The sequence below is a fragment of the Oncorhynchus keta genome, chromosome 3, assembly GCF_023373465.1.
Source record: "Oncorhynchus keta strain PuntledgeMale-10-30-2019 chromosome 3, Oket_V2, whole genome shotgun sequence".
In the NCBI taxonomy this organism is placed as follows: domain Eukaryota; kingdom Metazoa; phylum Chordata; class Actinopteri; order Salmoniformes; family Salmonidae; genus Oncorhynchus; species Oncorhynchus keta.
The window spans coordinates 31,308,379-31,332,718 of NC_068423.1; the positions used below are offsets into that span (position 1 = coordinate 31,308,379).

General features: G+C 49.2%; 1 protein-coding gene and 1 long non-coding RNA gene across 48 annotated transcripts in view; one reads left to right on the plus strand and one right to left on the minus strand.

Moving 5' to 3' along the window:
* Positions 1-3,018: 3,018 nt before the first annotated feature.
* On the plus strand, positions 3,019-4,873 carry LOC127915754 (uncharacterized). Of its 45 annotated transcripts, none has more exons than XR_008092145.1 (4): positions 3,019-3,902; positions 4,052-4,471; positions 4,509-4,547; positions 4,661-4,873. It is a non-coding gene; the product is annotated as an uncharacterized LOC127915754 (long non-coding RNA). The 45 variants fall into 45 exon arrangements; XR_008092182.1 differs by having other exon boundaries at positions 3,019-3,713; positions 3,751-3,789; positions 3,827-3,902; positions 4,052-4,873; XR_008092236.1 differs by having other exon boundaries at positions 3,019-3,523; positions 3,561-3,599; positions 3,637-3,902; positions 4,052-4,873.
* Positions 4,874-5,164: 291 nt separating this feature from the next.
* Positions 5,165-24,340, minus strand: part of slx4ip (SLX4 interacting protein) — a 166,004-nt gene continuing 146,828 nt past the window's right edge. For all 3 annotated transcript variants that reach the window (XM_052496241.1, XM_052496236.1, XM_052496240.1), the window contains exons 7-8: positions 7,008-7,108; positions 5,165-6,911 (exon numbers count right to left, since the gene is read on the minus strand). In XM_052496241.1, coding sequence (XP_052352201.1) covers positions 5,231-6,911; positions 7,008-7,108 — 1,782 coding nt within the window. In that variant the 3' untranslated portion in view covers positions 5,165-5,230. The remainder of the gene's footprint in view (positions 6,912-7,007; positions 7,109-24,340) is intronic.

Here is a 24,340-nt window from a genome sequence, read left to right on the forward strand (position 1 = left end):
TCGGACAGAGACAGCATTATGACTAATGTACTGGAACGTGGACAGAGACAGCATTATGACTAATGTACTGAACGGCTGGACAGAGACAGCATTATGAAATGTACTGGAACGTGGACAGAGACAGCATTATGACTAATTGCAAAATTATGACTAATGTACTGGAATCAGACAGCATTATGACTAATGTACTGGAACGTCGGACAGAGACAGCATTATGACTAATGTACTGGACTCAGACAGAGACAGCATTATGACTAATGTACTGGAACGTCTACAGAGACAGCATTATGACTAATGTACTGGAACGTCGGACAGAGATAGCATTATGACTAATGTACTGGAACGTCGGACAGAGACAGCATTATGACTAATGTACTGGAACGTTAGACAGAGACAGCATTATGACTAATGTACTGGAACGTCGGACAGAGACAGCATTATGACTAATGTACTGGAACGTCGGAAGAGATATCATTATGACTAATGTACTGGAATCGGACAGAACAGCATTATGACTAATGTACTGGAACGTCGGACAGAGACAGCATTATGACTAATGTACTGGAACGTCGGACAGAGACAGCATTATGACTAATGTACTGGAACGTTGGACAGAGATAGCATTATGACTAATGTACTGGAACGTCAGACAGAGACAGCATTATGACTAATGTACTGGAACGTCAGACAGAGACAGCATTATGACTAATGTACTGGAACGTCGGACAGAGACAGCATTATGACTAATGTACTGGAACGTCGGACAGAGACAGCATTATGACTAATGTACTGGAACGTTGGACAGAGACAGCATTATGACTAATGTACTGGAACGTCGGACAGAGACAGCATTATGACTAATGTACTGGAACGTCAGACAGCATTATGACTAATGTACTGGAACGTCAGACAGCATTATGACTAATGTACTGGAACGTCGGACAGAGACAGCATTATGACTAATGTACTGGAACGTCAGACAGAGACAGCATTATGACTAATGTACTGGAACGTCAGACAGAGACAGCATTATGACTAATGTACTGGAACGTCGGACAGAGATAGCATTATGACTAATGTACTGGAACGTCGGACAGAGACAGCATTATGACTAATGTACTGGAACGTTGGACAGAGACAGCATTATGACTAATGTACTGGAACGTCGGACAGAGACAGCATTATGACTAATGTACTGGAACGTCGGACAGAGATAGCATTATGACTAATGTACTGGAACGTCGGACAGAGACAGCATTATGACTAATGTACTGGAACGTCGGACAGAGACAGCATTATGACTAATGTACTGGAACGTCGGACAGAGACAGCATTATGACTAATGTACTGGAACGTCGGACAGAGATAGCATTATGACTAATGTACTGGAACGTCTTGGAACGTCGGACAGAGACAGCATTATGACTAATGTACTGGAACGTTGGACAGAGATAGCATTATGACTAATGTACTGGAACGTTGGACAGAGATAGCATTATGACTAATGTACTGGAACGTTGGACAGAGACAGCATTATGACTAATGTACTGGAACGTCGGACAGAGACAGCATTATGACTAATGTACTGGAACGTCGGACAGAGACAGCATTATGACTAATGTACTGGAACGTCGGACAGAGACAGCATTATGACTAATGTACTGGAACGTGGGACAGAGACAGCATTATGACTAATGTACTGGAACGTCGGACAGAGACAGCATTATGACTAATGTACTGGAACGTCGGACAGAGACAGCATTATGACTAATGTACTGGAACGTCGGACAGAGACAGCATTATGACTAATGTACTGGAACGTCGGACAGAGACAGCATTATGACTAATGTACTGGAACGTCGGACAGAGACAGCATTATGACTAATGTACTGGAAAGTCAAGGGGGGGCCTGGGTTTGGTTCTGTAGTCTGTTGGGCTCCAGCAGAGACAGGGGGGCCGAGAGGGAGGCAGGGGCAGGGTGAATGCCTGGGTGGGAGCCTAGATGTGAGCCTGGGTTTGGTTCTCTGTTGGATCCAAACAGAACCAAGGAGAGCCCCGGGCAAGGTGTCCTTCAGGGGGGGGGTAGCCAGAGGAGGGGCCTGGGCTGGTTTAGTTGGCTTCTCTGAAAGGGTGGGGGCCTTGAGGGCCAGTGGAGACCTGATTGCCAGGAGGGGGCTGGGTAGGTTGGTTTCTCTGTAAAGCCACACCAGAACCAGTGTAGAAGACCCCGGGGAGGGGTGAGTGACTGTCAATTAGTGGGGCAGCGTCAGTGGGGGGCTGGGTAGGATGGTTTCTTTGATAGGCCCTATTTTTTTATTTTACGAGGCAAGTCAATTAAGAACACATTCTTATTTTACAATGACGGTCTAGGAACAGTGGGTTAACTGGTCTAGGAACAGTGGGTTAACTGGTCTAGGAACAGTGGGTTAACTGGTCTAGGAACAGAGGGTTAACTGGTCTAGGAACAGTGGGTTAACTGGCCTAGGAACAGTGGGTTAACTGGCCTAGGAACAGTGGGTTAACTGGCCTAGGAACAGTGGGTTAATGGTCTAGGAACAGTGGGTTAACTGGTCTAGGTGGGTTAACTGGTCTAGGAACAGAGGGTTAACTGGTCTAGGAACAGTGGGTTAACTGGCCTAGGAACAGTGGGTTAACTGGTCTAGGAACAGTGGGTTAACTGGTCTAGGAACAGTGGGTTAACTGCCTGTCCAGGGGCAGAACGACAGATTTGTACCTTGTCAGCTCAGGGATTCGAACTTGCAACCTTTTGGTTACTAGTCCAACACTCTAACTCAACACACTAGGCTACCCTGGGGGCCCCCACCCTAGCCGAGCCAGGGTGGGGGCCTTGGAGGGCCTGAATAGCTGTGGAGCCCCACGGATCTAGGGGGAAGTGGGTTGACTGGTCCCCCAGGAATCTATCTGGCCGTGGGGCTATGGAGAGGGAGTGGTCTGGCCCCTGCCCTCTGGACTCTAGCAACAACAAGATCCCCTCTGGCTACACCTCTATTATCCCAAAATATAAAACGTAGTTAAAATACAGTTGAATTGTTGAATATATACCAATATATATCCAATATATATTGAAAACAGTTTGAAATTGAGTAGTACAAAGGGCTTCTAAGAGATAAGCCTGGTACTCTGTGGTACTGCAGTCTGTGTGAATAAAGTACATTCTAGTATTTACTGTACATGCAAAACCACAGAATGAGAGTGCCTGACAGACCAACCAACCTACACATGTCCTCTATGCCCTTGTATGGTTATTTTTTTACCCTAGATTATTGTTGTTATTGACAATATTGATTATTATTATGTTGATATTGTAAAGAGAGAGAGAGAGAGAGAGAGAGCAGAGGATACTGGAAGGTTCAGATGCCTAGGGGTCAGTCAGAGGACAGTGGAAGGGTCAGATGCCTAGGGGTCAGTCAGAGGATACTGGAAGGGTCAGATGCCTAGGGGTCAGTCAGAGGATACTGGAAGGGGTCAGATGCCTAGGGGTCAGTCAGAGGATACTGGAAGGGTCAGATGCCTAGGGGTCAGTCAGAGGACAGTGGAAGGGTCAGATGCCTAGGGGTCAGTCAGAGGACAGTGGAAGGGTCAGATGCCTAGGGGTCAGTCAGAGGACAGTGGAAGGGTCAGATGCCTAGGGGTCAGTCAGAGGATACTGGAAGGGTCAGATGCCTAGGGGTCAGTCAGAGGACAGTGGAAGGGTCAGATGCCTAGGGGTCAGTCAGAGGATAGTGGAAGGGTCAGATGCCTAGGGGTCAGTCAGAGGACAGTGGAAGGGTCAGATGCCTAGGGGTCAGTCAGAGGACAGTGGAAGGGTCAGATGCCTAGGGGTCAGTCAGAGGACAGTGGAAGGGTCAGATGCCTAGGGGTCAGTCAGAGGACACTGGAAGGTTCAGATGCCTAGGGGTCAGTCAGAGGATACTGGAAGGGTCAGATGCCTAGGGGTCAGTCAGAGGACAGTGGAAGGGTCAGATGCCTAGGGGTCAGAGGACAGTGGAAGGGGTCAGATGCCTAGGGGTCATTCAGAGGATACTGGAAGGTTCAGATGCCTAGGGGTCAGTCAGAGGACAGTGGAAGGTTCAGATGCCTAGGGGTCAGTCAGAGGATACTGGAAGGGTCAGATGCCTAGGGGTCAGTCAGAGGATACTGGAAGGGTCAGATGCCTAGGGGTCAGTCAGAGGACAGTGGAAGGGGTCAGATGCCTAGGGGTCAGTCAGAGGATACTGGAAGGGTCAGATGCCTAGGGGTCAGTCAGAGGATACTGGAAGGGTCAGATGCCTAGGGGTCAGTCAGAGGACAGTGGAAGGTTCAGATGCCTAGGGGTCAGTCAGAGGACAGTGGGAAGGTCAGATGCCTAGGGGTCAGTCAGAGGACAGTGGAAGGGTCAGATGCCTAGGGGTCAGTCAGAGGACACTGGAAGGTTCAGATGCCTAGGGGTCAGTCAGAGGATACTGGAAGGGTCAGATGCCTAGGGGTCAGTCAGAGGACAGTGGGAGGGTCAGATGCCTAGGGGTCAGTCAGAGGACAGTGGGAGGGTCAGATGCCTAGGGGTCAGTCAGAGGACAGTGGGAAGGTCAGATGCCTAGGGGTCAGTCAGAGGATACTGGAAGGTCAGATGCCTAGGAGTCAGTCAGAGGACAGTGGGAAGGTCAGATGCCTAGGGGTCAGTCAGAGATCAAGTCCCAAATGGAACTGTGGAAGAGACAGTGTATTGGGTCAACACACATCTGCCACAATCTCTAACCCTGGCATCAGGCATCTTTACTGTACCCTCAAGCTCTGCCCCTCCCCAGTCTGCTCCTCCCCAGTCTGCCCCTCCCCAGTCTGCTCCTCCCCAGTCTGCCCCTCCCCAGTCTGCCCCTCCCCAGTCTGCCCCTCCCCAGTCTGCCCCTCCCCAGTCTGCCCTCCCCAGTCTGCTCCTCCCCAGTCTGCTCCTCCCCAGTCTGCCCCTCCCCAGTCTGCTCCTCCCCAGTCTGCTCCTCCCCAGTCTGCTCCTCCCCAGTCTGCCCCTCCCCAGTCTGCCCCTCCCCAGTCTGCTCCTCCCCAGTCTGCTCCTCCCCAGTCTGCTCCTCCCCAGTCTGCCCCTCCCCAGTCTGCCCCTCCCCAGTCTGCTCCTCCCCAGTCTGCCCCTCCCCAGTCTGCTCCTCCCCAGTCTGCCCCTCCCCAGTCTGCTCCTCCCCAGTCTGCTCCTCTCTCTCCTCTCTCAGTCTCACCCTCTTCACCTCTTCAGCCGTCGTAATCTGGATGGTCTGGCCACAGACCTCTCTTCCTCTCCCACTTCCCTCTCTTCTCCTCTCTTCCCCTCCATAATCTTTCCTCTCTTCTCCTCCCTTCTCTTCTCTTCTCCTCTCCTCCTCTTCCTCCCACCATTCTCCCTCCCCTCCTCTGCCTCCCCTATGATGCTGATGTATGTGGAAGCAATAGACAGGGCTGAGGAGACTACATCCTTGACAGATCGGCCTCTCAGACCTGCGGCGGGGCTGTTTTGGTTTGTCTGCTCTGTGTTATTGCTGCTTGTGAGAGGAAGGAGACTCTGGGACTGTTTCCCTGGAGTAAGCAGCTCCACTTCCACTGTGGTTTGAGAGGTTTGGGACTGGGTCCGCTCTGGGGCTGGGAGAGGGGAGAGGGGGGCTGTGGACTGGGTCCGCTCTGGGGCTGGGAGAGGGGAGAGAGGGGCTGCAGGGGCTGGGAAAGCCTCGGACTCCGTCTTGGCACTGGATTTGACCACAAGTGGACGAGGAGACGACAGAGGAGGAGGAGGAAGGAGAGGGTTGGAGGATTCAGCTGAGTGTGTTGGTGTTATGAGGTCATTGGAGGAACAAGCTACTAGAAGTGGTTCAAGGCACACCCTCTTGGCCCTGGGAGGGTCTTCCCCTGGGACCCTGCTGGGAGGGTCTTCCCCTGGGACCCTGCTGGGAGGGTCTTCCCCTGGGACCCTGCTGGGAGGGTCTTCCCCTGGGACCCTGCTGGGAGGGTCTTCCCCTGGGACCCTGCTGGGAGGGTCTTCCCCTGGGACCCTGCTGGGTTCGTCTTCCCCTGGGACCCTGCTGGGTTCGTCTTCCCCTGGGACCCTGCTGGGTTCGTCTTCCCCTGGGACCCTGCTGGGTTCTTCTTCCTTACCCTGACTCTGGGACTGACTCAGTACTGTGTCTCTGGGGTCAGTGTTCCCTGGGACCCTGCTGGGTTCTTCTTCCTCACCCTGACTCTGGGACTGACTCAGTACTGTGTCTCTGGGGTCAGTGTTCCCTGGGACCCTGCTGGGTTCTTCTTCCTCACCCTGACTCTGGGACTGACTCAGTACTGTGTCTCTGGGGTCAGTGTTCCCTGGGACCCTGCTGGGTTCGTCTTTCACACCCTGACTCTGGGACTGACTCAGTACTGTGTCTCTGGGGTCAGTGTTCCCTGGGACCCTGCTGGGTTCGTCTTCCTCACCCTGACTCTGGGACTGACTCAGTACTGTGTCTCTGGGGTCAGTGTTCCCTGGGACCCTGCTGGGTTCGTCTTTCACACCCTGACTCTGGGACTGACTCAGTACTGTGTCTCTGGGGTCAGTGTTCCCTGGGACCCTGCTGGGTTCGTCTTCCTCACCCTGACTCTGGGACTGACTCAGTACTGTGTCTCTGGGGTCAGTGTTCCCTGGGACCCTGCTGGGTTCGTCTTCCTCACCCTGAATCTGGGACTGACTCAGTACTGTGTCTCTGGGGTCAGTGGATGTTGTGGGATGCCCGTGGGGCAGCACTGTGTCTGTGGTAAGCCTGGGCTGGTCTGTCGGTGGCTGGGGCTCCGGAACCTGCTCTCCTGGGACTCTGTTCTGCTCAGACTGCAGTTTCTTCCCCAGGACTGATCCGCAGGGCAGAGGTTGGGTTTCTGGTCGGGGCCTGGCGTGCGCGTGTCTGGCTCTGAAACAGGGAACAGACAGAGAGGATGATCGTGTATCTTATTATCCCAAACGTTGTGGCTCTGGAACATTTTCCCATGAGATCATAGTAACTTACATCTTCTGGAGGGAACTTCTCTTTGTTATTGTGGAGGAGTTCAGTTCATCTCTGGTTTCTGCTGCTGGCCTGGAAAAATACTGGGACTCTGTACTCTGACTCTGGAGAGAGGGAGAGAGACAGAGAGAGGGAGAGAGACAGAGGGAGGGAGAGAGACAGAGGGAAGGAGAGAGACAGAGGGAGGGAGAGACACAGAGGGAGGGAGAGACAGAGAGAGAGGGAGAGAGAGAGAGAGAGGGAGGGAGAGAGAGAGAGAGAGAGAGGGAGGGAGAGAGAGACAGAGAGAGGGAGGAGAGAGAGAGAGACAGAGAGAGGGAGGGAGAGAGACAGAGGGAAGGAGAGAGACAGAGGGAGGGAGAGAGACAGAGGGAAGGAGAGAGACAGAGGGAAGGAGAGAGACAGAGGGAAGGAGAGAGACAGAGGGAAGGAGAGAGACAGAGGGGGAGAGAGACAGAGAGAGGGAGGGAGAGAGACAGAGAGAGGGAGGGAGAGAGACAGAGAGAGGGAGGGAGAGAGAGAGAGAGAGAGGGAGGGAGAGAGACAGAGAGAGGGAGGAGAGAGACAGAGAGAGGGAGGGAGGGAGAGAGACAGAGAGACAGAGAGAGGGAGGGAGAGAGAGAGACAGAGAGACAGAGAGAGGGGAGAGACAGAGAGAGGAGAGGAGAGAGACAGAGAGAGAGAGAGACAGAGAGAGAGGAGACAGAGAGAGAGAGGAGACAGAGAGAGGGAGGGAGAGAGACAGAGAGGGAGAGAGACAGAGAGAGAGAGAGAGACAGAGAGAGAGAGGGAGAGAGACAGAGGGAGGGAGGGAGAGAGACAGAGGGAGAGAGAATTAGGGAGAGAAAGAGAGAAGACAAACAGGGAATCAGTGTCAACAGTAAATATTATGTGTTGCTTCCTATGGAAGGCTTGGCTCTGTAACAAACTGCTGTCATCGTCACAGACACCGTGTAAAGAGCAGTTTTACAGCCATTAGCGGCAAGGAGGCAGACACACACACAAACAGAGAACCCCTGTAAAAGAGCATTTTTATTAGAGTTCAGGAGATAAAGATTGGAGCTTGTTGGAGGAGAGGACTGCTTTTAAGAAATATACCGAAGGGAGGAACTACCTCAAATAGTTTGATTACAAGTATCTAACCACATAATACCAGGAGCCAACTTCTGTGGATTGACGAGTCAACATGTTATATACTTCACTTAGATTCTTAGTGCTTCACTGTGGTAAATCTGATTGATATTCTCTAACAGTGACGTAGCACATTAGATATGTTATTAACCCTCTAACAGTGACATAGCACATTAGATATGTTATTAACCCTCTAACAGTGACATAGCACATTAGATATGTTATTAACCCTCTGTGACATAGCACATTAAATATGTTATTAACCCTCTAACAGTGACATAGCACATTAGATATGTTATTAACCCTCTGTGACATAGCACATTAAATATGTTATTAACCCTCTAACAGTGACATAGCACATTAGATATGTTATTAACCCTCTGTGACATAGCACATTAAATATGTTATTAACCCTATAACAGTGACATAGCACATTAAATATGTTATTAACCCTCTAACAGTGACATAGCACATTAAATATGTTATTAACCCTCTGTGACATAGCACATTAAATATGTTATTAACCCTCTAACAGTGACATAGCATATTAAATATGTTATTAACCCTATAACAGTGACATAGCACATTAAATATGTTATTAACCCTCTAACAGTGACATAGCACATTAAATATGTTATTAACCCTCTGTGACATAGCACATTAAATATGTTATTAACCCTCTAACAGTGACATAGCACATTAAATATGTTATTAACCCTCTGTGACATAGCACATTAAATATGTTATTAACCCTCTAACAGTGACATAGCATATTAAATATGTTATTAACCCTCTAACAGTGACATAGCACATTAAATATGTTATTAACCCTCTAACAGTGACATAGCACATTAGATATGTTATTAACCCTCTAACAGTGACATAGCACATTAAATATGTTATTAACCCTCTAACAGTGACATAGCATATTAAATATGTTATTAACCCTCTGTGACATAGCATATTAAATACATTATTAACCCTCTAACAGTGACATAGCACATTAAATATGTTATTAACCCTCTGTGACATAGCATATTAAATATGTTATTAACCCCCTGTGACATAGCATATTAAATATGTTATTAACCCTCTAACAGTGACATAGCACATTAAATATGTTATTAACCCTCTAACAGTGACATAGCACATTAAATATGTTATTAACCCTCTAACAGTGACATAGCACATTAAATATGTTATTAACCCTCTGTGACATAGCACATTAAATATGTTATTAACCCTCTAACAGTGACATAGCACATTAAATATGTTATTAACCCTCTGTGACATAGCACATTAGATATGTTATTAACCCTCTGTGACATAGCACATTAGATATGTTATTAACCCTCTAACAGTGACATAGCACATTAGATATGTTATTAACCCTCTAACAGTGACATAGCATATTAAATATGTTATTAACCCTCTAACAGTGACAGCACATTAAATATGTTATTAACCCTCTGTGACATAGCATATTAAATATGTTATTAACCCTCTAACAGTGACATAGCACATTAAATATGTTATTAACCCTCTAACAGTGACATAGCACATTAAATATGTTATTAACCCTCTAACAGTGACATAGCACATTAAATATGTTATTAACCCTCTAACAGTGACATAGCACATTAAATATGTTATTAACCCTCTAACAGTGACAGCACATTAAATATGTTATTAACCCTCTGTGACATAGCATATTAAATATGTTATTAACCCTCTAACAGTGACATAGCACATTAAATATGTTATTAACCCTCTAACAGTGACATAGCACATTAAATATGTTATTAACCCTCTAACAGTGACATAGCACATTAAATATGTTATTAACCCTCTAACAGTGACATAGCATATTAAATATGTTATTAACCCTCTAACAGTGACACTTGGTAACTTCCCAGCTGGCACCAAGGTTAAATCCCTCTCTTTACTTCAGCTCTCCACCAGACAGAACGAGACTTCAACGATTAAAGCCACGTGAATATAATCACCAAGCCAACAAGGAGAGAGAGAGTGTGTGTGTGTGTGTGTGTGTGTGTGTGTGTGTGTGTGTGTGTCGTGCGTGTGTGTGTGTGCGCCATATTATGTTTTCATCCACACCGTAGCAAACATTTTTGTTTAAGGAAAACTAAAATTTCTTCTGTTTGGTGTCTGGTATGGTCTGCAGTACTGAGGGCAGAGAGAGACGTGGATGGAAAGGCAGAAACTCAGGAGGTAATTAAACAGCCCACACAGAACTTTGAAGTTCAATCTAGCTGCTGGCAGAACGGAGAGAGAGAGAGAGAGGTAAAGAGGTCAAATATGATAGGATCTCACCAACGTGTGCCTTCAACAGCCACCTAATGAAGACCAATCAGAGCCCACCTTCCATGGCTGAGCAGGAACACAGGGGCTTATGATGAGGGGAGGAGGAGGGAAGGTGATTAAAGAAGGTTATTAACCCTCTAAGAGGGAGAGTGAAGAGAGAGGAGGAGGGAGAGTGAAGAGAGAGGAGGAGGGAGGGTGAAGTGAGAGGAAGAGGGAGATTAAATATGAGAACCCTCTAACAGGGAGGGTGAAGGAGAAATATGAGGGAACCCTGAAGGAGGGAGGAGGGGGGTGAGGAGGAGGGAGGTGAGGAGAGATAGGAGGAGGGTGAAGGAGTCGAAGAGGGAGAGTGAAGAGAGAGGAGGAGGGAGGGTAAGGGAGGAGGAGGAGGGAGGGTGTTAAGGACATAGGTTAGGGAAGGTGAAGGAGGGAGGGAGGGTGACATAGCAGGGTGATTAGATATGTTAGGGAACCCTCTGAAGGAGCACAAGAGGGAAGTGAAGAGAGAGGAGGAGGGAGGATGAACCCCCTAGGAGGAGGGAGGGTGAAGGAAAGGATGGAGGGTCTAAAGGAGAGCAGGGAGGGTAAGGATTAACCCTCTAGGGTGAGTGACATAGGGAAGGTGAAGGAGGGAGGATGGAACCCTGAACAGGACAGGGCAGGGTGGGGTTATTAACCCTGAGGAGGGAGGGTGACATAGCACATTAGGAGGTTATTAACCCTGAAGGTGACATAGAGGATTAGGGATGGTGAAGGAGAGAGGACGGGAGGGATTAAATATGTTATTAACCCTCTAAGGGTGAAGGAGAGAGGAAATATGTATTAACCCTGACAGGACATAGCATAGGGATAGGTTATTAACCCTCTAACAGTGACAGGAAGGAGAGGGTTATTAACCCTCTTAAGGAGTGAGGAGGGAGCAAGGTGAAGGAGAGAGGAGGGAGGGAAGAAGGAGGGAGGGTGAGGGAGAGGAGGAGGGAGGGGTGAGGAAGATGGAGGAGAGGGTGACAGGAGAGAGGAGGAGGGAGGGTGAAGGAGAGACAGGAGGGAGGGAGAAGGAGAGAGGAGGAGGGAATATAGAGGAGGAGGGAGGGTGAAGGAGAGAGGGGAGGGGAGGGTGAAGTGACAGAGGTGTTAAATAGGGTGAAGGAGAGAGTGAGTAGAGTTGAAGGAGAGAACCCTCTAGGGAGGGTGAAGGAGAGAGGAGGAGGGAGGGTGAAGGAGAGAGGAGGGAGGGACATTAAATTGTTTAAGGAAGGGTGACTAGAGGAGGAGGGAGGTGAAGGAGGAACAGGAGGGATGAAGGAGGGAGGAGGGAGGGAGGGTGAAGGAGCTGGATGGAAAGGAAACTCAGGAGGGAATGAAACAGAGGGAGGAGGGAGGGTGAAGGAGACGGAAGTTAATCTAGCTGCTGGCAGGGGAACGGGTGAAGGAGAGAGAGAGAGGGTGAAGGAGAGGGGGGAGGGAAATGAGGAGGGAGGGAGGGAGTGAGGAAGGAGGGTGAAGGGAGCCAGAGAGGAGGAGGGGAGAGGAGAAGGAGGAGGAGGGTGAAGGAGAAACAGGGAAGGTGAAGGAGAGAGGGGTGAGGGAGAGAGGGGGAAGGTGAAGGGAGAGAGGAGGGAGGGAGGGTGAAGGAGAGAGGAGGGAGGGTGAAGAGAGAGGAGGGAGGGAGGGTGAAGGAGAGAGGAGGGAAGGTGAAGGAGGGAGAGGAGGAGGGAGGGTGAAGGAGAGATGAGGAGGGAGGGTGAAGGAGAGGAGGAGGGAGGTGAGGAGAGAGAGGAGGGAGGGTGAAGGAGAGAGGAGGAGGGAGGGTGAAGGAGAGAGGAGGAGGGAGGGTGAAGGAGAGAGGAGGAGGGAGGGTGAAGGAGAGAGGAGGGGGAGGGTGAAGGAGAGAGGAGGAGGGGGTGAAGGAGAGGGAGGAGGGAGGGTGAAGGAGAGAGGAGGAGGGAGGGTGAGGAGAGAGGAGGAGGGAGGGTGAAGGAGAGAGGAGGAGGGAGAGGGAGAGAGGAGGGAGGGAAGGTGAAGGAGAGGAGGAGAGAGGTGAAGGAGGGAGGGTGAAGGGAGAGGAGGAGGGAGGGTGAAGGAGAGAGGAGGAGGGAGGGTGAAGGAGAGATGAGGAGGGAGGGTGAAGGAGAGAGGAGGGAGGGGGTGAAGGAGAGAGGAGGAGGGAGGGTGAAGGAGAGAGGAGGGAGGGAAGGTGAAGGAGGGAGGAGGGAGGGTGAGGAGGAGGGAGGGTGAGGAGAGATGAGGAGGGAGGGTGAAGAGATGAGGAGGGAGGGTGAAGGAGAGAGGAGGAGGGAGGGTGAAGGGGAGAGAGGAGGAGGGAGGGTGAAGGAGAGAGGAGGGAGGGAGGGTGAGGAGAGAGGAGGAGGGAGGGTGAAGGAGAGAGGAGGAGGGAGGGTGAAGGAGAGAGGAGGGAGGGAAGGTGAAGGAGGGAGGAGGGAGGGAAGGTGAAGGAGGGAGGGTGAGGAGAGAGGAGGAGGGAGGGTGAAGGAGAGAGGAGGAGGGAGGGTGAAGGAGAGAGGAGGAGGGAGGGTGAAGGAGAGAGGAGGAGGGAGGGTGAAGGAGAGAGGAGGGGAGGGAAGGAGAGAGAAGGAGGGAGGGTGAAGGAGAGAGGGAGGGAGGGAGGGTGAAGGAGGAGGGAGGGGTGAAGGGAGGGAGGTGAGGAGAGAAGGGGAGGGTGAAGGAGAGAGGAGGAGGGAGGGTGAAGGAGAGAGGAGGAGGGAGGGGAAGGAGGGAGGGTGAGGAGGAGGGAGGGTGAAGGAGAGATGAGGAGGGAGGGTGAAGGAGAGAGGAGGGGGAGGGTGAAGGAGAGAGGAGGAGGGAGGGGGTGAAAGGAGAGAGGAGGAGGGAGGGTGAAGGAGAGAGGAGGGAGGGTGAAGGAGAGAGAAGGAGGGAGGGTGAAGGAGAGAGAGGAGGGAGGGAAGGTGAAGGAGGGAGGGTGGGTGGAGGAGGGGGAGGGAGATGAGGGAGGGGAAGGAGAGGAGGAGGGAGGGTGAGGAGAGAGGAGGAGGGAGGGTGAGGAGAGAGGAGGAGGGAGGGTGAAGGAGAGAGAGGAGGGGGAGGGTGAAGGAGAGAGGAGGAGGGAGGGTGAAGGAGGGAGGGTGAGGAGGAGGGAGGGTGAAGGAGAGAGGAGGAGGGAGGGTGAAGGAGAGAGGAGGAGGGAGGGTGAAGGAGAGAGGAGGAGGGGGGGAAGGAGAGAGGAGGAGGGAGGGTGAAGGAGAGAGGAGGAGGGGTGAAGGAGAGAGAAGGAGGGAGGGTGAAGGAGAGAGGAGGGGAAGGTGAAGGAGGGAGGTGAAGGAGGGAGGGTGAGGAGGAGGGAGGGTGAGGAGAGAGGAGGAGGGAGGGTGAGGAGAGAGGAGGAGGGAGGGTGAGGAGAGAGGAGGAGGGAGGTGAAGGAGAGAGGAGGAGGGAGGGTGAAGGAGAGAGGAGGAGGGAGGGTGAAGGAGGAGTGAGGGTGAGCGGGGAAAATTGAGTGATATTTGGGTTGATGTCAGGGGTATCTTGGGATGAAAGGGGAAGGAGGGCAGGGTGGGGGTAATTGACCAGAACTTGGATCGAGAGCCCATCAATTTAACCCAAACTGATTGCATGAACTGAGTCCCAGATCTATACTGAACCATATATGCAGGTTTCATAAGCTGAAATAAAACATCTCAGAAATGTCCCATACCCACTAAAATGCTTATTTCTCTTAAATTATGTGCACACACTTGTTTACATCCCTGTTAGTGAGCATTTCTCCTTTGCCAATATTATCCATCCACCTGACAGTTGTGGAATATCAAGAAGCTGATTAAACAGCATGATCATTACACAGGTGCACCTTGTGCTGGGGGACAATAAAAGGCCACTCTAATATGTACAGTTTTGTCGCACAACACAATGCCACAGATGTCTCAAGTTCTGAAGGAGCGTGTAATTGGCCCGCTGACTGCGGGGATGTCCACCAGAGCTGTTACCAGATAATTGAATGTTCAGGTCTCTACCATAAGCCGCCTCAAACGGATTTGAATTAGGTCCAACCGGCCTCACAGCCACAGACCACGTGTAACCAGCCCAGGACCTCCACATCCGGCTTCTTCACCTGTTGGATCGTCTGAGACCAGCCACCTGGACAGATGATGAAATCGAGGAGTATTTCTGTCTGTAATAAAGCCCTTTTGTGCAATGAAAAACTCATTCTGATTGGCTGGGTCTGGCTCTCAAGTGGGTGGGCCTATTCCCAGTCATGTGAAATCCATAAATTAGGACTTAATTTATTTATTTCAATTGACTGATTTCCTCATCCTCATTGTCCAGTACATTTATTTCTATATTTGTCCAGTACATTAGTCCAGTACATTTGTTTCTATACCTGTCCAGTACATTTGTTTCTATATTAGTCCAGTACATTTGTTTCTATATTAGTCCAGTACATTTGTTTCTATATTAGTCCAGTACATTTGTTTCTATATTAGTCCAGTACATTTGTTTCTATATTAGTCCAGTACATTTGTTTCTATATTAGTCCAGTACATTTGTTTCTATATTTGTCCAGTACATTTGTTTCTATGTTTGTCCAGTACATTCGTGCTGTCTTACCAACTTCACGCGTGACAACGACAACATGACAGATCTGAGACTCAGGCTGGCATGAACAGGAAGTGACGAGGGATCTCACTGGGTCCAAGTAATGTCTTTATACAGACACATTTCAGTACGACATCCTAGATAAAAACTCACATCACATCAGAATGAATAAGTAAGACAATAGTATGATCAGAATAGACTCAGGGTTATCAGGAATGGAGACTAGAATAGACTCAGGGTTAGGGTTATCACTCTGAACAGCCAACCCATGACTAACTCACTGCTGTGTTTAGTATCATACAGTCCTGAAATAAGAAACCATCCCTAAAAGAGAGCGGAGTTTCAGGCCCGAAGCTTGTTCCCATGGAAGCATGCCTGGGTTAATATAAACTCAAGGAACCCAGGAGAAATACTGCTGAGCTGTTATGAGGTAACGTAGAATCTCATTATTACTGAAGGATTAGGACATCATATATGATGTACCAACGACAGCACACAAGAGAGACGAGGCGTTAGTGGAGGACAAAGAGACTGGAGGTGGTCCAAGTCTGGACTGACTCTTGTTGTGTAGAGGAATGGAGACGGAGAGAAAAAGGGAGAGGGAGAAGGGAGTCTGTCAGGGGGACAGGGAGAAAGAGAGGGACAGGGAGAAAGAGAGGGACAGGGAGAAAGAGAGAGAAGGGAGTCTGTCAGAGGGACAGGGAGAAAGAGAGAGAAGGGAGTCTGTCAGAGGGACAGGGAGAAAGAGAGAGAAAGAAAACGAGAGAGCACGCGCTCACACACACATACAGACGGTCGCTCTCTGTAGCACTCAAACCCTCTCAAGGAAGTTAGTTCCTCACAGAGTGGTCTTTGTATTAGAGTCATGACAGGAAGTTAGTTCTTCACAGAGTGGTCTTTGTATTAGAGAGTCATGACAGGAAGTTAGTTCCTCACAGAGTGGTCTTTGTATTAGAGTCATGACAGGAAGTTAGTTCTTCACAGAGTGGTCTTTGTATTAGAGTCATGACAGGAAGTTAGTTCCTCACAGAGTGGTCTTTGTATTAGAGAGTCATGACAGGAAGTTAGTTCCTCACAGAGTGGTCTTTGTATTAGAGAGTTATGACAGGAAGTTAGTTCCTCACAGAGTGGTCTTTGTATTAGAGAGTCATGACAGGAAGTTAGTTCCTCACAGAGTGGTCTTTGTATTAGAGTCATGACAGGAAGTTAGTTCCTCACAGAGTGGTCTTTGTATTAAAGAGAGTTATGACAGGAAGTTAGTTCCTCACAGAGTGGTCTTTGCATTAGAGAGAGTTATGACAGGAAGTTAGTTCCTCACAGAGTGGTCTTTGCATTAGAGTCATGACAGGAAGTTAGTTCTTCACAGAGTGGTCTTTGCATTAGAGTCATGACAGGAAGTTAGTTCCTCACAGAGTGGTCTTTGAGAAAAACACTTGGGTAAAAATAAACAGCTCAATGAAATTGAAGAATTCATATAATCTAACCACTTCTGGTCTCGACTTCCACCGAAGGTGACTCCACTTCCTGTTCGGGCAGCGCTTGGCGGTCGTCGTCGCCGGCCTACTAGCTGCCACCGAAGGTGACTCCACTTCCTGTTCGGGCAGCGCTTGGCGGTCGTCGTCGCCGGCCTACTAGCTGCCACCGAAGGTGACTCCACTTCCTGTTCGGGCAGCGCTTGGCGGTCGTCGTCGCCGGCCTACTAGCTGCCACCGAAGGTGACTCCACTTCCTGTTCGGGCAGCGCTTGGCGGTCGTCGTCGCCGGCCTACTAGCTGCCACCGAAGGTGACTCCACTTCCTGTTCGGGCAGCGCTCGGCGCCGGTCTACTAGCTGCCACCGAAGGTGACTCCACTTCCTGTTCGGGCAGCGCTCGGCGCCGGTCTACTAGCTGCCACCGAAGGTGACTCCACTTCCTGTTCGGGCAGCGCGGTCGGCGCCGGCCTACTAGCTGCCACCGAAGGTGACTCCACTTCCTGTTCGGGCAGCGCTCGGCGCCGGCCTACTAGCTGCCACCGAAGGTGACTCCACTTCCTGTTCGGGCAGCGCTCGGCGCCGGTCTACTAGCTGCCACCGAAGGTGACTCCACTTCCTGTTCGGGCAGCGCTCGGCGCCGGTCTACTAGCTGCCACCGAAGGTGACTCCACTTCCTGTTCGGGCAGCGCTCGGCGCCGGTCTACTAGCTGCCACCGAAGGTGACTCCACTTCCTGTTCGGGCAGCGCTCGGCGCCGGTCTACTAGCTGCCACCGAAGGTGACTCCACTTCCTGTTCGGGCAGCGCTCGGCGCCGGTCTACTAGCTGCCACCGAAGGTGACTCCACTTCCTGTTCGGGCAGCGCTCGGCGCCGGCCTACTAGCTGCCACCGAAGGTGACTCCACTTCCTGTTCGGGCAGCGCTCGGCGCCGGTCTACTAGCTGCCACCGAAGGTGACTCCACTTCCTGTTCGGGCAGCGCTCGGCGCCGGTCTACTAGCTGCCACCGAAGGTGACTCCACTTCCTGTTCGGGCAGCGCTCGGCGCCGGTCTACTAGCTGCCACCGAAGGTGACTCCACTTCCTGTCCGGGCAGCGCTCGGCGCCGGTCTACTAGCTGCCTCCTTTTTCCTTTGGTTATGTCTGTTTTGTGTCACCTGGTTTCACTTTGTTTAATTAGGGGGGGTTAATTAGGGGGGGTTAATTAGGGGGGGTTAATTAGGGGGGGGTTTTAATTTGACATTTCCTTTGGGGTTTTGTGCGGGATTATTCTTGTTATTTTGTTCATGTTCTACGGGGAGGGGGGTTCCCTGGACTGTGTCTGAGTGGGGATTTATCCAGTGTATTTTACTGTAGCCCTGAGTCATGTTGGTTTTTCTTTTGAGCTTGTTAAAATAAACACCCTTTCTTTGGACCTCGGTTCTCCTGCGCCTGACTCCTATACCCACATCTCCTTGAGGAGATCTGACATCTGGGAAAATTTGAAAACACTAAACAAACAACAACACAAAGAGTTATCTATCCAAAATGGAGATGTATGGGTAAACCACTTCTCCAATCTTTTTGGCTCTTTAAGAAAGAACAAAGAGCAAAAACATATACATGATGAAATACAAATCTTAGAATCAACTATTAAAGACGACTATTAAAGACGAACAGAACCCAGAACCCGGCACCTCAGTACCTCCAGGCTCTGATCAGGCCCTACACCCAAACAAGGGCACTGCGTTCATCCACCTCTGGCCTGCTCGCCTCCCTACCACTGAGGAAGTACAGTTCCCGCTCAGCCCAGTCAAAACTGTTTGCTGCTCTGGCCCCCCAATGGTGGAACAAACTCCCTCACGACGCCAGGACAGCGGAGTCAATCACCACCTTCCGGAGACACCTGAAACCCCACCTCTTCAAGGAATACCTAGGATAGGGTAAGTAATCCTTCTCATCCCCCCCCCCCTTTAAGATTTAGATGCACTATTGTAAAGTGGCTTCCACTGGATGTCATAGGTGTATGCACCAATTTGTAAGTCGCTCTGGATAAGAGCGTCTGCTAAATGACTTAAATGTAAATGTAAATGTAACCCACTGGATTACATTGAATGAACTACAGGACAAAATTACAAACCCTCCAACCCAAAAAGCCCTGTGGTGTTGATGGTATCATTATCATTAACAGCAGAATTTAACATTTCATGTACTGAGCAAATGTCAAATTGTATTTTTTTTACCAAAATGACCGTACGACAGACCACGTATTCACCCTGCACACCCTAATTGACAAACAAACAAAACAAAACAAAACAAAAGCAAAGTCATCTCAAGCTTTGACTCAATTTGGCACAAGGGTCTGCTAAACAAATTGATTAAAGTTGTGCTGTGGGGAAAAAAAAAACATACAACATTTATAAAATCCACACAAACATCAAGTGTGCCGTGGGGTGAGACAGGGATGCAGCTTAACCCCTATCCTCTTCAACATATATATTAACAAAAATTGGGGATTTTTCAGTACGTGTGTTATGTATTTTAGAGTAGTAAGCAGAATGAATTTGACCATTATGTCTGGGCCATTATGAGAGGAAACCCATTACATTAAGGCATCAGTCCCGTGAGGGTCATTAGACGTGCACTCCGAAGAAAAGAAGAAGAAATCGAACCTATGAAACACATTTAGACATCCACGTGCGTCTGTTTATTTTCGTATCGTTGCTATGGTTACGCCACCAATATAATCTATGCCCTAATGTCTGTGCCAACAGGAAAATGGAAACTATGCTAAAATGAGTAAAATGGGCAAAAAAAATCAAAAAATAAAAGTGGCTAATAACAAAGGGGGGAATCATTAACATAAAGAGGAGTTACTGTGTGCGTGACGTAAGAATGAAAACTGTATAAAAGGAGTGTGCCGAGGCTGGGAAGACAGTTGATCCATATGGACCAGCTCGGCGTGTTACTTTGTAATAAAGTCCATTTGAACTCACAGGCTCCGGTATCTTACTGACCTACTATTTCTACGACACAAATTGGAGAAAGGCACTAGAACATTCTGCTGACCCTACTAGAACCTGAAATCAACTGTCTACGCTTTGCTGATGATCTGGTGCTTCTGTCCCCAACCAAGGAGGGTCTACAGCAGCACCCTAGATATTCTGCACAGATTCTGTCAGACCTGGGCCTTGACAGTAAATCTCAGTAAGACAAAAAAATTATGGTGTTCCAAAATAGGTCCAGTTGCTAGGACCACGAATACAAATTCTATCTAGACACCATTGCCCTAGATCTAGCACACAAAAAAACTATACATACCTTGGCCTAAACATTAGAGCCACAGGTAACTTCCACAAAACTGTGAACGAGCTGAAAAACAAGGCAAGAAGGGCCTTCTGTGCCATCAAAAGGAACATAAAATTTGACATACCAATTAGGATCTGGAAAAATACTCACGTATAAACTCAGCAAAAAAATAAACGTCCTCTCACTGTCAACTGAGTTTATTTTCAGAAAACGTAACTTGTGTAAATATTTGTATGAACATAAGATTCAAGATTCAACAGACAAACTGAACAAGTTCCACAGACATGTGACTAAGAAAAATTTAATAATGGGGGGGTGGTCAAAATCAAAAGTAACAGTCAGTATTTTGTGTGGCCACCAGCTGCATTAAGTACTGCAGTGCATCTCCTCCTCATGGACTGCACCAGATTTGACAGTTCTTGCTGTGAGATGTTACATCACTCTTCCACCAAGGCACCTGAAAGTTCCTGGACATTTCTGGGGGGAATGGCCTTAACCCTCCGATCCAACAGGTCCCAGACGTGCTCAATGGGATTGAGATTCGGGCTCTTCGCTGGCCATGGCATCCTGTCTTGCAGAAAATCATGCACAGAACTAGCAGTATAGCTGTTGGAGGCAGTAGGGATGACCAGGGAGGTTCTCTTGATAAGTGTGTGAATTTGACACCATTCCTGTCCTGCTAAGCATTCAAAATGTAACAAGTACTTTTATGGAAAATGTACGGAGTAAAACGTATTTACTGTAATGTACTACTAATGTACTGTGGAATAGAGTTACATGTAGTAATGGCTCTATGTAGTACTGTGGAATAGAGTTCCATGTAGTCATGACTCTATGTAGTACTGTGGAATAGAGTTCTATGTAGTCATGGCTCTATGTAGTACTGTGGAATAGATTTCCATGTAGTCATGGCTCTATGTAGTACTGTGCTGCTCCCATAGTCTGTTTTGGACTTGGGGACTGTGAAGAGACCTCTGGTGGCATGTCTTGTGGGGTATGAATGAGCTGTGTGCTAGTTGTTTAAAACAGACAGCTCGGTGCATTCAACTTCTCACAAATACCAGTAGCGAGGAAGTCAATCTCTTCTCTACTTTGAGCCAGGAGAGAAAGACATACATACATATTATTCATGTTAGCTCTCCGTGTACATCCAAAGGCCAGCCGTGCTGCCCTGTTCTGAGCCAATTGTAATTTTCCGAGGATCCTCTTTGTGGCACCTGACCACACGACTGAACAGTAGTTCAGGTGCGACAAAACCATAAACTAGGGCCTGTAGGACCTGCCTTGTTGACAGTGTTGTTAAGAAGGTAGAAACGAGGGCCTGTAGGACCTGCCTTGTTGATAGTGCTGTTAAGTAGGTAGGAACTAGGTCCTGTAGGACCTGCCTTGTTGATAGTACTGTTAAGAAGACAGAGCAGCACTTTATTATGGACAGACTTCTCCCCATCTTAGCTACCGTTGTATCAATATGCTATATCCATGACAGTTTTATATTCAGGGTTATTCCAAGCAGTGTAGTCTCCTCAACTTGCTCAAATACCACATTATTCATTACAAAATGTAGTTGAGGTTAGGGTTTAGTGAACGATTAGTCCTAAATACAATGCTTTCAGTTCTTGAAATATTTAGGACCAACTTATTCCTTGCCACACATTCTGAAACAGCAGCTCTTTGTTAAGTGTTGCAGTCATTTCTGTCGCTGTAGTAGCTGACGTGTATAGTGTCGAGTCATCCGCATACATAGACACAGTCATTGTCTTAATAGTGCATGCTTATTATTTATACATGTATATAATTATAAATATTATTGCTTTATAAGCCATTTTTTAAAATGTGTCAAGTGCAACATCTGCAGCGACGAACGTCAGGAAGATCAAGCTCCAGGACGGAGAAACAGTTTGTATCGTTGGGAGGCTGTTTTGCGTCAGGCCGCCGTCATCGGCTTCCATGGCTCCTGACAGGCGACCATCGTTGATTGTCATGCTCCGCTTGCTGTGCTCCTTCGACTCCACTATCAGATGGGGGGGGGAGGAGAGGCAGGAGATGGCTCCCCTGGCGAACAAACTCCGGGCAACAACGTGAAGTAAACGATAAACGACAAGATGGAGATGCAGCTACCACGTGAACGCCGCCCAGCCAACGTCGTAGAAAAGGTAAACATGCCACTCTGCGTTTCCCCCAGTTTCTTATGTAGCCTGCGTGATCAAGGAAGCCACCTGAAGCCTATAATAAAATAATTGTTGAAGACCTCTGAGTGATCCAGTTTGTCCCCGAAACAAAGTGTAGTAGACCTCGTCCACTCCTACAGTGCAGGAACCATTCAGTTAACTCTCCAGACATCTGGGACTAACTTCGTTAGCTTGATGGCTAGCAGCTTAGCGGCTCTGTCAAGCAGGCTTCAACTCATCTGGGACTAACTTCGTTAGCTTGATGGCTAGCAGCTTAGCATCTCTGTCAAGCAGGCTTCAACTCATCTGGGACTAAGCCATTTTTTAGCTTGATGGCTAACGTCTGCAGCTTAGCGGCTCTGTCAAGCAGGCTTCAACTGATCTGGGACTAACAGTTTGTTAGCTTGATGGCTAGCAGCTTAGCATCTCTGTCAAGCAGGCTTCAACTCATCTGGGACTAACTTCGTTAGCTTGATGGCTAACGCTTAGCATCTCTGTCAAGCAGGCTTCAACTCATCTGGGACTAACTTCGTTAGCTTGATGGCTAACGTTTAGCAGCTCTGTCAAGCAGGCTTCAACTCATCTGGGACTAACTTCGTTAGCTTGATGGCTAACGTTTAGCAGCTCTGTCAAGCAGGCTTCAACTCATCTGGGACTAACTTTGTTAGCTTGATGGCTAGCAGCTTAGCATCTCTGTCAAGCAGGCTTCAACTCATCTGGGACTAACTTCGTTAGCTTGATGGCTAGCAGCTTAGCGGCTCTGTCAAGCAGGCTTCAACTCATCTGGGACTAACTTCGTTAGCTTGATGGCTAGCAGCTTAGCATCTCTGTCAAGCAGGCTTCAACTCATCTGGGACTAACTTCGTTAGCTTGATGGCTAACGTTTAGCAGCTTAGCGGCTCTGTCAAGCAGGCTTCAACTGATCTGGGACTAACTTCGTTAGCTTGATGGCTAGCAGCTTAGCATCTCTGTCAAGCAGGCTTCAACTCATCTGGGACTAACTTCGTTAGCTTGATGGCTAACGTTTAGCATCTCTGTCAAGCAGGCTTCAACTCATCTGGGACTAACTTCGTTAGCTTGATGGCTAACGTTTAGCAGCTCTGTCAAGCAGGCTTCAACTCATCTGGGACTAACTTCGTTAGCTTGATGGCTAACGTTTAGCAGCTCTGTCAAGCAGGCTTCAACTCATCTGGGACTAACTTTGTTAGCTTGATGGCTAGCAGCTTAGCATCTCTGTCAAGCAGGCTTCAACTCATCTGGGACTAACTTTGTTAGCTTGATGGCTAGCAGCTTAGCATCTCTGTCAAGCAGGCTTCAACTCATCTGGGACTAACTTCGTTAGCTTAGCAGCGTTTAGCAGCTCTTTCAAGCAGACGTTAACCTTAAGCAGGGTTCCGTGTCTTGGAATCCATGCAAAACCAAGTTAGGTATTTATGTTTAACAAAGATTGGTTGTCTTAGTTAAAATAACTAAGCAAGTGTTTCCAGGATACAGTGTTGAGCAATTGAACATGTACTGATAATGTAACGCGATTGTGTATTCACACGCTGACTTCACAAAATGAATTTCCACAACCTCCCAGACTGTCTCCACAACCTCCTCCACTGTCTCTGCTCGTCCACAACCTCCTCCACTATCTCCACAACCTCCTCCACTGTCTCCACAACCTCCGCCACTGTCTCCACAACCTCCGCCACTGTCTCCACAACCTCCTCCACTGTCTCCACTCGTCCACAACCTCCTCCACTGTCTCCACAACCTCCTCCACTGTCTCCACAACCTCCTCCACTGTCTCCACAACCTCCTCCACTGTCCTCCACTGTCTCCAAACCTCCTCCACTGTCTCCACAACCTCCTCCACTGTCTCCACAACCTCCGCCACTGTCTCCACAACCTCCGCCACTGTCTCCACAACCTCCTCCACTGTCTCCCACTCGTCCACAACCTCCTCCACTGTCTCCACAACCTCCTCCACTGTCTCCACAACCTCATCCACTGTCTCCACAACCTCATCCACTGTCTCCACAACCTCCTCCACTGTTTCCACTCGTCCACAACCTCCTCCACTGTCTCCACAACCTCCTCCACTGTCCACTGTCTCCACAACCTCCCCCACTGTCTCCACAACCTCCCCCACTGTCTCCACAACCTCCCCCACTGTCTCCACAACCTCCTCCACAACCTCCTCCACTGTCTCCACAACCTCCTCCACAACCACCTCCACTGTCTCCACTCGTCCACAACCTCCACAACCTCCTCCACAACCTCCTCCACTGTCTCCACAACCTCCTCCACAAACACCTCCACTGTCTCCACTCGTCCACAACCTCCTCCACTGTCTCCACAACCTCCTCCACTGTCTCCACAACCTCCTCCACTGTCTCCAC